Source organism: Heterodontus francisci, chromosome 1 (assembly GCF_036365525.1).
Source record: "Heterodontus francisci isolate sHetFra1 chromosome 1, sHetFra1.hap1, whole genome shotgun sequence".
Taxonomy (NCBI): Eukaryota; Metazoa; Chordata; class Chondrichthyes; order Heterodontiformes; family Heterodontidae; genus Heterodontus; species Heterodontus francisci.
In genome coordinates this window covers 53,404,440-53,418,186 of record NC_090371.1, presented here as the reverse complement: position 1 = coordinate 53,418,186, position 13,747 = coordinate 53,404,440, and the positions used below count along the sequence as shown (strand labels likewise).

Here is a 13,747-nt window from a genome sequence, read left to right as displayed (position 1 = left end):
GCTGTATCTCAGTAATCTCCTCGGCAACATTTTCTTTCTCTACTGTAAATACTGACGAAAAATATTCATTTAACGCTTCCCCTATCTCCTCTGATTCCGCACACAACTTCCCACTACTATCCTTGATTGGCCCTGTTCTAACTCTTATCATTCTTTTATTCCTGATATACCTATAGAAAGCCTTAGGGTTTTCTTTGATCCTATCCGCTATTTTATACTGTATCTATTAGGAACTGACTTGAGACTGTCCAAACTTATTTCAGGGGGGACCTTTACAGCCAGCAGACATTTTCATGCCATCAGGTGGGCTTTGAATCCATATGCCAAACATCAGAATCGCACACTGAAGTCAATTTATATAGTTGTGTCAGCATTGGTTGACAAAAATCATCCATCCAACAATGCCAGGCCCTGCTCCTAAGCTGCCAATGCTATGCTGTTGTGGGCATTGCACATGCCTGACCTTGCGTAACTGCATGATGGTACATGTCCCACGTTACCTAAGTCCTCTTCTAAGATATTTTCTGTTCTTATGATCTCTTTCTACACACACGCGTGTGGGAGCTTTTGCATATGGGTGATCATAGGCTTTTTCTTTCATTATTCGTTCATGGAGTGTGAGCATTGCTAGCAAGGTCAGCATTTGTAGCTCACTCCTAAATGCCCTTGAGAGGGTGGTGGTGAGCTACCTCTTGAACCACTGCAGTCCTTAGGGTATATGTACAGTGATGTGAGGAAAGGAGGTCCAGGATTTTGACCCAGCAACAGTAGAGGAACGGCAATATATTTCCAAGTCAGGATGATGTGTTTTTTTAATTCATTCAGGGATGTGGGCATCGCTAGCTAGGCCAGCATTTATTGCCCATCCCTAATTGCTTTTGAGAAGCTGCAGTCCATTTGGGGTAGGTATACCCACAGTGCTGTTAGGAAGGGAGTTCCAGGATTTTGACCCAGTGATAGTGAAGGAACTACGATATAGTTCCAAGTCAGGATTGTGTGTGACTTGGAGGGGAACTTGCAGGTGGTGGTGTCCCCATGCATTTGCTGCCCTTGTCCTTCTGGTTGGTAGAGGTCGTGGGTTTGGAAGGTGCTGTCTAAGGAGCCTGGGTGCATTGCTGCAGTGCATCTTGTAGATGGTACACACTGCTGCCACTGTGCGTCGGTGGTGGAGGGAGTGAATGTTTGTAGATGGGGTGCCAATCAAGTGGACTGCTTTGTCCTGGATGGTGTCGTGCTTCTTGACTGTTGTTGGAGCTGCACCCATCCAGGCAAGTGGAGAGTATTCCATCACACTCCTGACATGTGCCTTGCAGATGGTGGACAGGCTTTGGGGAGTCAGGAGGCGAGTTACTCACTTCAGGATTCCTAGCCTTTGACTTGCTCTTGTAGCCACGGTATTTATATGGCTACTCAAGTTCAGTTTCTGGTCAATGGTAGCCCCTAGGATGTTGATAGTGGGGGATTCAGCAATGGTAATGACGTTGAATGTCAAGGGAAGATGGTTAGATTCTCTCTTGTTGGAGATGGTCATTGCCTAGCACTTGTGTGGCGCGAATGTTACTTGCCACTTATCAGCCCAAGCCTGGATATTGTCCAGGTCTTGCTGCATTTCTACACGGACTGCTTCAGTATCTGAGGAGTCAGGAATGGTGCTGAACATTGTGCAATCATCAGCGAACATCCCCACTTCTGACCTTATGATTGAAGTTAGGTCATTGATGAAGCAGCTGAAGATGGATGGGCCTGGGACACTAACCTGAGGAACTCCTGAGGTGATGTCCTGGAGCTCAGATGATTGACCTCCAACAACCACAACCATCTTCCTTTGCGCTAGGTATGACTCCAGCCAGCGGAGGGTTTTCCCCCTGATTCCCATTGACCTCAGTTTTGCTAGGGCTCCTTGATGCCATACTCGGTCAAATGCTGCCTTGATGTCAAGGGCAGTCACTCTCACCTCAACTCTTGAGTTCAGCTCTTTTGTCCATGTTTGAACCAAGGCTGTAATGTGGTCAGGAGCTGAGTGTCCCTGGCGGATCCCAAACTGAGCGTCACTGAGCAGGTTATTGCTAAGCAAGTGCCGCTTGATGGCATTGTTGATGTCACCTTCCATCACTTTACTGATGATTGAGAGTAGGCTAGTGGGGCGGTAATTGGCCGGGTTGGACTTGTCCTGGTTTTTGTGTACAGGACATACCTGGGCAATTTTCAACATTGCAGGGTAGATGCCAGTGTTGTAGCTGTACTGGAACAGCTTGGCTAGGGGCACGGCAAGTTCTGGACCACAGGTTTTCAGTACTATTGCTGGAATATTGTCAGGGCCCATAGCTTTTGCAGTATCCAGTGCCTTCAGTCGTTTCTTGATATCACGCGGAGTGAATCAAATTGGCTGAAGTCTGGCATCTGTGATGCTGGGGACCTCAGGAGGAGGTCAAGATGGATCATCAACTTGGCACTTCTGGCTGAAGATTGTTGCAAATGCTTCAGCCTTATCTTTGGCACTGATGTGCTGGGATCCCCCATCATTGAGAATGGGGATATTTGTGGAGCTACCTCCTCCAGTTAGTTGTTTCACTGTCCACCACCATTCACAGCTGGATGTGGCAGGACTGCAGAGCTTAGATCTGATCCGTTGGTTATGGAATCACTTAGCTGTCTATCGCATGCTGCTTACGCAGTTTGGCATGCAGATAGTCCTGTGTTGTTGCTTCACCAGGTTGACACCTCATTTTGAGGTATGCCTGGTGCTGCTCCTGACATGCCCTCCTACACTCTTCATTGAACCGGGGTTGGTCTCCTGGTTTGATGGTAATGGTAGAGTGGGGGTTATGCCGGGCCATGAGGTTACAGATTGTGGTTGAATACAATTCAGCTGCTGCTGAGGGCCCACAGCACCTCATGGATGCCCAGTTTTGCATTGCTAGATCTGTTTGAAATCTATCCCATTTGGCACAATGGTAGTGCCACACAACACACTGGACGGTATCCTCAATGTGAAGGCGGGACTTCGTCTCCACAAGACTGTGCGGTGGTTACTCCTACCAATACAGTCATGGACAGAAGCATCTGCGGCAGGCAGATTGGTGAGGACGAGGTCAAGTATGTTTTTCCCACGTGTTGGTTCCCCCACCACCTGCCGCAGACCCAGTCTAGCAGCTATGTCCTTTAGGAATCGGCCAGCTCGGTCAGTCGTGGTGCTACCGAGCCACTCTTGGTGATGGACATTGAGCTCCCCCACCCAGAGTACATTTTATGCCCTTGCCACCATCAGTGCTTCCTCCAAGTGGTGTTCAACATGGAGGAGTACTGAGTCATCAGCTGAGGCAGTCGGTGGTAATCAGCAGGAGGTTACCTTGCCCATGTTTGACCTGATGCCATGAGACTTCATGGGGTCCGGAGTCGATGTTGAGGACTCCCAGGGCAACTCTCTCCCTACTGTATACCACTGTGCCACCACCTCTGGTGGGTCTGTCCTGCCAGTGGGACAGGACATACCAGGGGATGGTGATGGCAGTGTCTGGGACATTGTCTGTAAGATATGATTCCGTGAGTATGACTATGTCAGGCTGTTGCTTGACTAGTTTGTGGGACAGCTCTCCCAACTTTGGCACAAGGCCCCAGATGTTAGTAAGGAGGACTTTGCTGGGTCGACAGGGCTGGGTTTGCCATTGTCATTTCCGATGCCTAGGTCGATGCCTAGTGGTCCGTCTGGTTTCATTCCTTTTTATTGACTTCGTAGCGGTTAGGTACAACTGAGTGGCTTGCTAGGCCATTTCAGAGGGCATATAAGAGTCAACCACATTGCTGTGGGTCTGGAGTCACATGTAGGCCAGACCAGGTAAGGACAGCAGATTTCCTTCCCTGAAGGACATTAGTGAACCAGATGGGTTTTTACAACAATCGACTAGCTTTTTAATTCCAGATTTATTAATTAAATTCAAATTCCACCTTCTGCTGTGGTGGGATTCGAACCCATGTCCCCAGAGAAATACCCTGGGCCTCTGGGTTACTAGTCCAGTGATAATACCACTACGCCACTGCCTACCCTGTGTGGCTTGGAGGGGAACTTGGTGATGGTGTTCCCATGATTCATTTTATTTTAATTCATTCATGGGATGTGGGTGACGCTGGTCAGGCCAGCAGTTTTTGCCCATCCCTAACTGCCCTTGAAAAGGTGGTGGTGAGCTGCCTTCTTGAACCGCTGCAGTCCATTTGGGGTAGGTATACCCACAGTGCTGTTAGGAAGGGAGTTCCAGGATTTTGACCCAGCGACAGTCGAGGAACGGCGAAATAGTTCCAAGTCAGGATGGTGTGTGACTTAGAGGGGAAATTGCAGGTGGTGGTGTTCGCATGTATTTGCTGCCCTTGTCCCTCTAGTTGGAAGGTGCTGTCTGAGGAGCCTTGGTGCATTGCTGCAGTGCATCTTGTAGATGGTACACACTGCTGCCACTGTGCGTCGGTGGTGGAGAGAGTGAATGTTTGTAGATGGGGTGCCAATCAAGCGGGCTGCTTTGTCCTGGATGGTGTCGAGCTTCTTGAGTGTTGTTGGAGCTGCACCCATCCAGGCAAGTGGAGAGTATTCCATCACACTCCTGACTTGTGCCTTGTAGATGGTGGACAGGCTTTGGGTTGGGTTACTCGTCTTAGGATTCCTAGCCTCTGACCTGCTCTTGTAGCCACGGTATTTATATGGCTACTCCAGTTCAGTTTCTGGTCAATGGTAACCCCGCAGGATGTTGATGGTAGTGGATTCAGCAATGGTAATGCCATTGAATGTCAAGGGGAGAAGGTTAGATTTTCTCTTGTTGGAGATGGTCATTACCTAGCAATTGTTTGGGACCACCTATCAGCCAAACCCTGAATGTTGTCCAGGTCTTGCTGCATGAGGTAATGGAATGTTTTAGTATCTGAGGAGTTGTGAATGGTATTGAGCATTGTGCGATCATCAGCAAACATCCCCACTTCTGACATTATGATAGAGGGAACGTCATGGATGAAGGAACTGAGGATGGTTGGGCCTAGACACTACCCTGAGGAACTCCTGCAGCAAAATCCCGGGGCTGAGATGATTGGCTTCCAAAAACCAGAACCAGCTTCCTTTGTGAAAGGTATGACTCCAACCAGTGGAGAGTTTTCCTCTGATTCTATTTTGTGAGGGCTCCTTGATGGCACACTCAGTCAAATGCTGCCTTGATATCAAGGACAGTCTTACTCACCTCACCTTTGGAACTCAGCTCTTTTGTCCATGTTTGGCCAAGGTTGTAATGAGGTCTGGAGCCCAGCGGCCCTGGTGGAGCCTAAACAAACATTGGTGAGCAGGCTATTGCTGATTAAGTGCTGCTTGATAGCACTATCAATAACACCTTTCATTATTTTGCTGACGATTGATTGGGGCAGTAATTGGCTGGATTGGATTTGCCCTATTTTTTGTGGACAGGACATACTTGGGAAATTTTCCACTTTGCCAGTGTTGTAACTATACTGGAACAGCTTGACAAGGGGCACGACTAGTTCTGAAGCACAAGTCTTCAGTACTACAGGCAGAATGTTTTCAGGGCCCATAGCCTTTGCTGCATCAGTGCCTTCAGCCCTTTCTTGATACCATGTGGAGTGAATTGGATTGGCTGAAGACTGGCATCTGTGATGCTGGGGACCTCAGGAGTAGGCCGCGATGGATGATCCATCTGGATGAAGATGATTGCAAATGCTTCAGCCTTGTCTTTTGCACTAACATGCTGTGCTTTACCATCACTGAGGATGGAGAAGTTAGTGGAGCCTTCTCTGGTTAGTTGTTTAATTGGTTTAAACAGATCTATTAACAGCTAAACTATGATATACAGTACACCACAAACTATTTACAGAACCCAACTCTGGGTGTTAAAGTTGCAGAATGACTCTGGCTTTAAGTCACATGACTACCTCCTGGTACTTAGCTGATTAACATACTAAGATCTAAAAGGGATATCTCTCTTAAAAGCGATCACACAACACAAAATGCCTCATGGACGTCAAGTTTTGAGCTGCAAAATGTTCCGAATCTACTCCTTTTTAGTACGGTGATAATGCTACACAACACAATAGAGAGTATCGTCTGTGAGAATTCGGGACTTTGTCTCCACAGTACTGTGCGGTGGTCACTCCTACTAATACTGTCATGAACAGATGTAACTGTGACAGGTAGGTTATTGAGGATGAGTTCTAGTAGGATTTTCCCTCTTGTTTTTCTCACCAAATATCGCAGGCCCAGTTTGGCAGACATGTCCTTCAGGACTCAGCCAGCTTGGTCAATAGTAGTGCTACTGAGCCAACCTTGGTGATGGACATTGAAGTCCCACACTCAGAGTACATTCTGTGCCCTTGCTACACTTAGTGCTTCTTCCAAATGGTGTTCAACATGGAGGAGTAGTGATTCATCAGCTGAGTGAAGGTGGTAACCAGCAGGAGATTTCCTTGCCCATGTTTGATCTGATGCTATGAGATTTCATGGGGTCCAGAGTCAATATTGAGGACTCGCAGAGTTACTCCCTCCCAACTGTATACCACTGTGCCACTCTTCCGGTGAATCTGTTCTGCTGGTGGGACAGGACATACCCAGTGATGGTGATGGAGGAGTCTATGACATTGCCTGTAAGGTATAATTCAGTGTGTATGACTCCGTCAACCTTTTGCTTGACCAGTCTGTGGGACAGCTCTCTCAATTTTAGCACAAGTCCCCATTTGTTACCGGCAAAGACCTTGTAGGGTCGACTGGGCAGGGTGTGCCTTTGTTGTTTCTGGTGCCTTGGTCAGTGCCAAATGCTACATCTGATTTTACTCTTATTTGACTTCTCTCCAGTGGTTTCACACAACTGTGTTGCTTGCAAGGCCATTTCCGAAGACAGTCAAGAAGAAAGTCAACCACATTGCTGTGGGCGTGCCGTCATATGTAGGCCGGACTGGATAAGGATGGCAGATTTCCTTCCCTAAAGAACATTAGTGAACCAGACGGGCTTTAATGACAATCTGGTTGTGTCACGGTCATCATTACGGAGACTAGCTTTTTAATTCCAGATTTATTCATTAATTGAATTAAAATTCCACTAGCTGCCATGATGGGATTTAAATTCTTGGGCTGGATTTCACGTTGGGCGGCCAGGAGCTGGCTACCGACGTAAAAGTCGGTGGTGAACCCACTTCCGCCTAGCCTGGGGATCCGTCCTGCATTCTATGGGTCCCCAGGCTTTAATTGTTCTGAGGCGGGGCTTCCACCCGCTTGAGGGAGGAAGTCCCGCCTCACTGATCTGCCAGCCAATCATCGGGCCGGTAGCTCTTAGTCCCAGCTGCGCCACTGAGAGTGGTGGCCACTGCTGGGACTGCAGCCCAGCCGAGGACATGGAACCAGGACTGCAGGTTAGTTTGGGTTGCCTCGCCTGGGTAATTGGTCGGGCCCCGGTGAGGCAAGGGTGGTTGTTTGGGGGGGAAGGGGCCGTTTTGGGTCCTCAGGGTGATTGGAAAAGCAGGGGCATCCCTCAATTGGGCACCCCATGCCCGAGTGTCAGGGCCCCCACCCCCACTGCGGGGCTTGGAGAGGCCGACAACTCTCACCGGGCGGCCTTTCCCGGCTCCAGGACGCCCGCTTGCCACAGGTAAAATCCCCATGGAGGTGGGCAAAGGCCCTTAAGTGGCCATTATGTGACCACTTAGGGGCCTTGATCGGCCTGGGGCAGGGGCCCTGTTCTTCGCCCCCCACCTCGCCCTACATTAAGTGGGGCGGAGGCAGGAGTGGGTTGGGAAGGCCTCCCAGAGCCTCCCGCTCAATTTTATTCCACCTCTCCCGCCACCATCCGGCTCGCTGCGGTGGCGTAAAATTCCAGCCCATGTCTCCAGCTCATTAGTCTGGGGTATCTGGATTACTAGCCCAGTAACACTAAAAGTAACAGTAACATTACCACTATGTAACTTTTACCTTGCTTAGAATGTAAGATGTGGTTGACTCTTGAATGCCCTCGCAAGCCACTCAGCTTTATCAAAACCGCTAAAAAGTCAATAAGGAATGACACAGGATGGACCACCTAGCATCGACCTAGGCACCGGAAAAGACAACGACAAACAAAGCCCTGTTGACCCTGCAAAGTCCTCCTTACTAACATCTGGGGATTTATGCAGTGACCACCACACAGTCCTTGTGGAGATGAAGTCTGGTCTTCATATTGAGGATACCCTCTATTGTGTTGTGTGGCACGACCACTGTGCTAAATGGGATAGATTTTGAACAGACCTAGCAACGCAAAACTGGGCATTCATAAGGTGCTATGGGCCATCAGCAGCAGCAGAATTGTACTCAATCACAATCTCTAACCTCATGGCCTGGCATATCCCCCACTCTACCATTACCATCTAGCTGGGGAATCAACCCTGGTACAATGAAGGGTGCAGGAGGGCATGACAGGAGCAGCACCAGGCATCCCTCAAAATGTGGTGTCAGCCTGGTGAATCTACAACCCAGGACTACTTGCATGCCAAACAGTGGAAGCAGCATGCAATAGACAGAGCGAAGCGATCCCACAACCAACGGATCAGATATAAGCTCTGAGTCCTGCGATATCCAGTCGTGAGTGGTGGTGGACAATTAAACTACTGACTGAGGAGCACCATTATGACCATTGTCATTCAAACAGGGGCAAAAAAAAGGGAACATTCTCTCGACAAATGTCTCTGTAAAAGTGTAGAGATGAGACAAGTCAGCAGCATTGTAAAAGGACACTTGGCCTCCCTTGTAGTCCAGGTAAACTCCAATGCGGCTGGAGGAGGTGGCTCCACAAACGTCCCCATCCTCAATAATGGGGGAGCCCAGCACATCAGTGCAAAAGATAAGGCTGAAGGATTTGCACCAATCTTCAGCCAGAAGTGCCGAGTGGATGATCCATCTTGGCCTCCTCCTGAAGCCCCCACCATCACAGATACCAGTCTTCAGCAAATTCGATTCACTCCATCTGATAACAAGAAACAACTGAAGTCACTGGATACTGCAAAGGCTATGGGCCCTGACAACATTCCGGCAATAGTACTGAAGATTTGTACTCCAGAACTTGCTGCACCCCTAGCCAAGCTGTTCCAGTCATGGCATCTACCCGGCAACGTGGAAATTGTCCTGTACACAAAAGGCAGGACAAATCCAACCTGGCCAATTACCGCCCCATGAGTCTACTCTCGATCATCAGTAAAGTTACGGAAGGTGTCGACGACAGTGCTATCAAATGGCACTTGCTTGGCTTAGTTTGGGTTCCGCCAGGGCCACTCAGCTCTGGACCTCATTACAGCCTTGGTTCAAACATGGACAAAAGAGCTGAACTCAAGAGGTGAGGTGAGAGTGACTACCGTTGAGATCAAGGCAGCATTTGACCAAATATGGCATCAAGGAGCTCTAGCAAAACTGGAATCAATGAGAATCAGAGGAAGACTCCACTGGTTGGAGTCATACTTAATGGAAAGGAAGATGGTTGTGTTTGTTGGAGGTCAATCATCTCAGCTCCAGGACATCACCTCAGGAGTTCCTCAGGGTAGTGTCCTAGGCCCAATCATCTTCAGCTGCTTCAATCATAAGGTCAGAAGTGGGGATGTTTGCTGATGGTTGCACAATGTTCAGCACCATTCGCGACCCCTCACGTACTGAAGCAGTCCGTGTAGAAATGCAGCAAGATTGGACAAATTACAGGCTTGGGCTGACAAATGGCAAGTAACATTTGCGCCACAAAAGTGCCAGGCAATGACTGTCTCAAACAAGAGGGAATCTAACCATCTTCCCTTGACATTCAATGGCATTACCATCGCTGAATTCCCCCACTATCAACATCCTGAGGGTTACCATTGACCAGAAACTGAACTGGAGTAGCCATATAAATACCATGGGTACAAGAGCAGGTCAGATGCTGGGAATTCTGCAGTGAGTAACTCACCTCCTGACTACTCAAAGCCTGTCCACCATCTACAAGGCACAAGTCAGGAATGTGATGGAATACGCTCCACTTGCCTGGATGGGTGCAGCTCCAACAACAAGAAGCTCGACACCATCCAGGACAAAGCAGCTCACTTGATTGGCAGCCCATCCACAAACATTCACTCCCTCCACCACCGACATACAGTGACAGCAGTGTGTACCATCTACAAGATGAACTGCAGCAACGCACCAAGGCTCCTTAGACAGGTGCGACCTCTACTACCTACTAGGACAAGGGCAGCAGCTGCATGGGTATACCACCGCCTGCAAGTTCCCCTCCAAGTCACACACTAACCTGACTTGGAACTATATCGCTGTTCCTTCACTTTCGCTGGGTCAAAATCCTGGAACTCCCTTCCTAACAGCACTGTGGGTGTACCTACTCCACATGGACTGCAGCGGTTCAAGAAGACTGCTCACCACCACCTTCTCATGAGCAATTAGGGATGGGCAATAAATGCTGTCCTGGCCAGCGTCGCCCACATCCCGTGAACAAATAAAAAAAAAATGCCCTTTTATGCTCGCTTAATTTCTCATAGCATTTCTTACAGCCAAGAAATGTTTATATGGCTCTCCTTGCACCAATTCTGCCTGTGTTAGTCTCTGCCTTCACTGCATTTGCCTATTTCTCTCTCTCTCTGCATTTCATGCACACTTTCTTTTATTGTCTCTGCACCGCTCCATTTGTCACTAACTCTTTTTCTCACAGTCCCGCTCTCCCAAGGAGAACAATAAAGGGAGATGGTGAAAGAGCAGAGAAGTGAGATTCTCATACAGAACTCTAGTTGAAAAGCTATCATTTGCACGGATGTAATGGGCCTAGTGACCTGCTGTGCTGCACTTTCCATGATTCTATTATCTCTCTGTAAGTCTCACCTTTCCTCTGTTTACTTTGCTTCTTGTATGTCTCCCACTCTGTTTGTCTCTGACAAATACCCTTTCATTCAAGTACTCAATTGGTTTCTTTGACATTTTGCTGAGTCTGAACTGGACAAGGGATGATGCTGACAAAGGGGAAATCATGTCATGTTCTGCAAATAGCAATATTTTCTGTCAGTCATAAAAAAATGCTGAGGCTGTATCTGTTGTATACGGCTACAAAGAAAATTGCTAGTGGTGTATTTCACAAATTATTCTGATTCATTGCAATAGATTCCAAAAGACAAAATGTTGCATTATTTCTTATTTGTTAGCCTTGTACCAGCTCTCCTCAGTTTCAGAGGTTACAACTTGCCAGTTGGAGTCCACCAAATTGACCGACACATCAGTGTGAACCCAGTGTGTTCAGATGGTGGTTCTTGCTCACATCAAGGCTGATGCATTTCGAGAACTGTCGTCTGCTGTATGGTTAAGCCACCATATAAGCAGGCCCATGCCCAAGGAATAGGCGGATGGATGTTTGAAGTATTATTTTTGTGCTATGAGGATGAATTTTTGCTCTGGGCACAATTGTGAAATTGCACCTAAAATGCATTAAAATTGCATTGTTTAGGTTACAGTTAAACTTTACGATAAAATTGATTTTGCACAATCGCCAACATAAGATCGTCAATGAATGAATATAATCAGGCAGCATAATAGAACAGAACTGTTTCTTTTTTTCCATAATAAAATATTCTTTGATGTACTTAGGAGTGGTAACCAGGTGCAGTTTTATTAATACAGCTGAAAATGTGTTTATCACCAAAAATAAGCATTTTAATAAGATCATGGAGCCCTCCATCTGTGGTTTTGGGTGTAACGCATGTTTAAAAATCCTCAAACTTTTGCACTGGTTTGGCCGATTTCACCTGAATTGCTCTGATATTACTAACAGAAACGGAGGGAAGCTTTAGTGTTAATATATCTTTTGGGTACTGAGAAACCAAGATGGCAGCTGAAAATGCTTCCAAAAATTGTGAGAATTATTGCTTGCCTTCTTCTGCTTGCCAGTTGTTTATTGGGAGACATTTTGCTGCTTGCTGGTTCCTAATTGGAACTTTTCCTATCCCTGTAGTAATTTTTAAAGCAATCAGCATTATTCACGTAACAGTGATTTGTTGCTTTGTTTACAAATACAATGTTTGAGCCAATCAGGATTTCAAGTGTGACAGGCACTTTGTATGCATGATGGATACTTTCCATGGCCTATAGATGTGCACTACATACAAAATGTTTGATTATAGATAGAAAGAAAAAGAAAGATTGGGTTCACAACAGCCAAAACTTGGTGCCATCATTTGTCAAATAAATGTACTGAGTGATTAAAGAACTATTCATGGAAACCTGAATCTCATGTAAGAGGACTGAACTGAAATTAATTCACTTGATATGTCTGACTAGAAAGACACAACAATTCTCTGTTGAAGAAATGTACTTCTTACTCATTAAGCACAAGATTCAACTCAGTGGCACTTCATTAATGAGATTAATTATCAGGGGAGCAGGAATGCCTTTCTGTATATGAACCTGAAGGATCACAGCATGGTAAAATGGCAACCAAAATCATTCATATTGCACATTTCTGATTCAATCAGAAATGTTGACAGACTGGGCTACTGTACCTTGGTCATTAGCCATTTTGTCAGGGTGTTCAACTGTAAGAAAAGACAATATTATTAGATTCTGACAGCTTCAGGAAGAGGCTTTCATGTGGAACCTACTAAAATCTTTGAAAAACAGGTGTAACTCAAGTTGGTCATACTTTCAACTCAATGACTCAGATAAAGGAGAGGCATTTTACATTTTCATTCCAAACAGACACACAAGAAACAGTCACAGTCACAGAAAATACTTAACACCTAGCTCACTTGAGGGACTTCATAGTGGGCTCTGGGGACTTAAAGTGACCGTATTACTACATACGACTTTTTGTTAATGGAACAACTTAATTCAGTTTAAAAAGTGAACCTGTAAAATAAATCCTTTTATGATAATTTCCAAGTCAAGCCCAACACATTCTGCATAATTTGTCTGAATTTAAGTGGAAGCTGATGCATTTAAGGGGAAGCTAGATAAGTACAAGATGTAGGAAGGGATAGAGGATATGTTGATAGGGTGAGATGAAGTAAGGTAGGAAGAGGCTTGTGTGGAGTATAAACAATGACATAGACCTATTGGATCAACTGACCTGTTTCTGTGTTGTAAAATTATTATAATTGTATCTTGACTATGCACAAAGTAATTTTATACTTGTTGATTTTGTCATTATTGCTGATAACCATATCACTGCTTTTATGGTCAGTCCCTGGGATAAATACAAACCATTCTCCCAATGTTTTATTAGCCAGTTAATGCCTGTAGTTGAGGATCTTTATGGGAAAGTGCAACAACCCTTGAAATGCTGGGATCCTCCCAGTATTTACTTTCCTGTATCCCAAATTGGTAAAGTCTACTTCTGGATTGTTGCTACCTCAATCAAAAAAGGCATGTGCAAAGTTCATGCCCAAGATTCCAGCTGATTCAGATAAATAATTCTCTGCAAACATACCTTGTTGGGCATGTTTTTGTCAATGAGTGCATGAACTAGCATTTTGAATGTTAGTTTGTCTGAGGCAATTAGGTGGGGAAGGGATTTTGATGACCTAGGAAATACAGGGACGAGTTGGTGGACTCTTAATTCAAAAGGCTGCACATTCATATTCCAGTTATAATAGCTATTCGAGATCAACTGAATGAGTGAGCTCTATTAGTTCTCAGTTGAGGGAAATATGTGCAGGAGCAAAGCTCTCCACTTCCATTCATTTCTACAAACTACAGAACAGTATTGATGCCACAAATTGACCAGATACCCTC

General features: G+C 46.2%; 1 protein-coding gene across 1 annotated transcript in view; it reads right to left on the bottom strand.

The window, feature by feature from the left end:
* dcc (DCC netrin 1 receptor) overlaps window positions 1–13,747 on the bottom strand; it is a 1,023,267-nt gene that overhangs the window by 98,645 nt on the left and 910,875 nt on the right. The window contains exon 23 of the mRNA XM_068054526.1: window positions 12,517–12,549. Within this exon, the coding sequence (XP_067910627.1) occupies window positions 12,517–12,549 (33 nt within the window). The remainder of the gene's footprint in view (window positions 1–12,516; window positions 12,550–13,747) is intronic.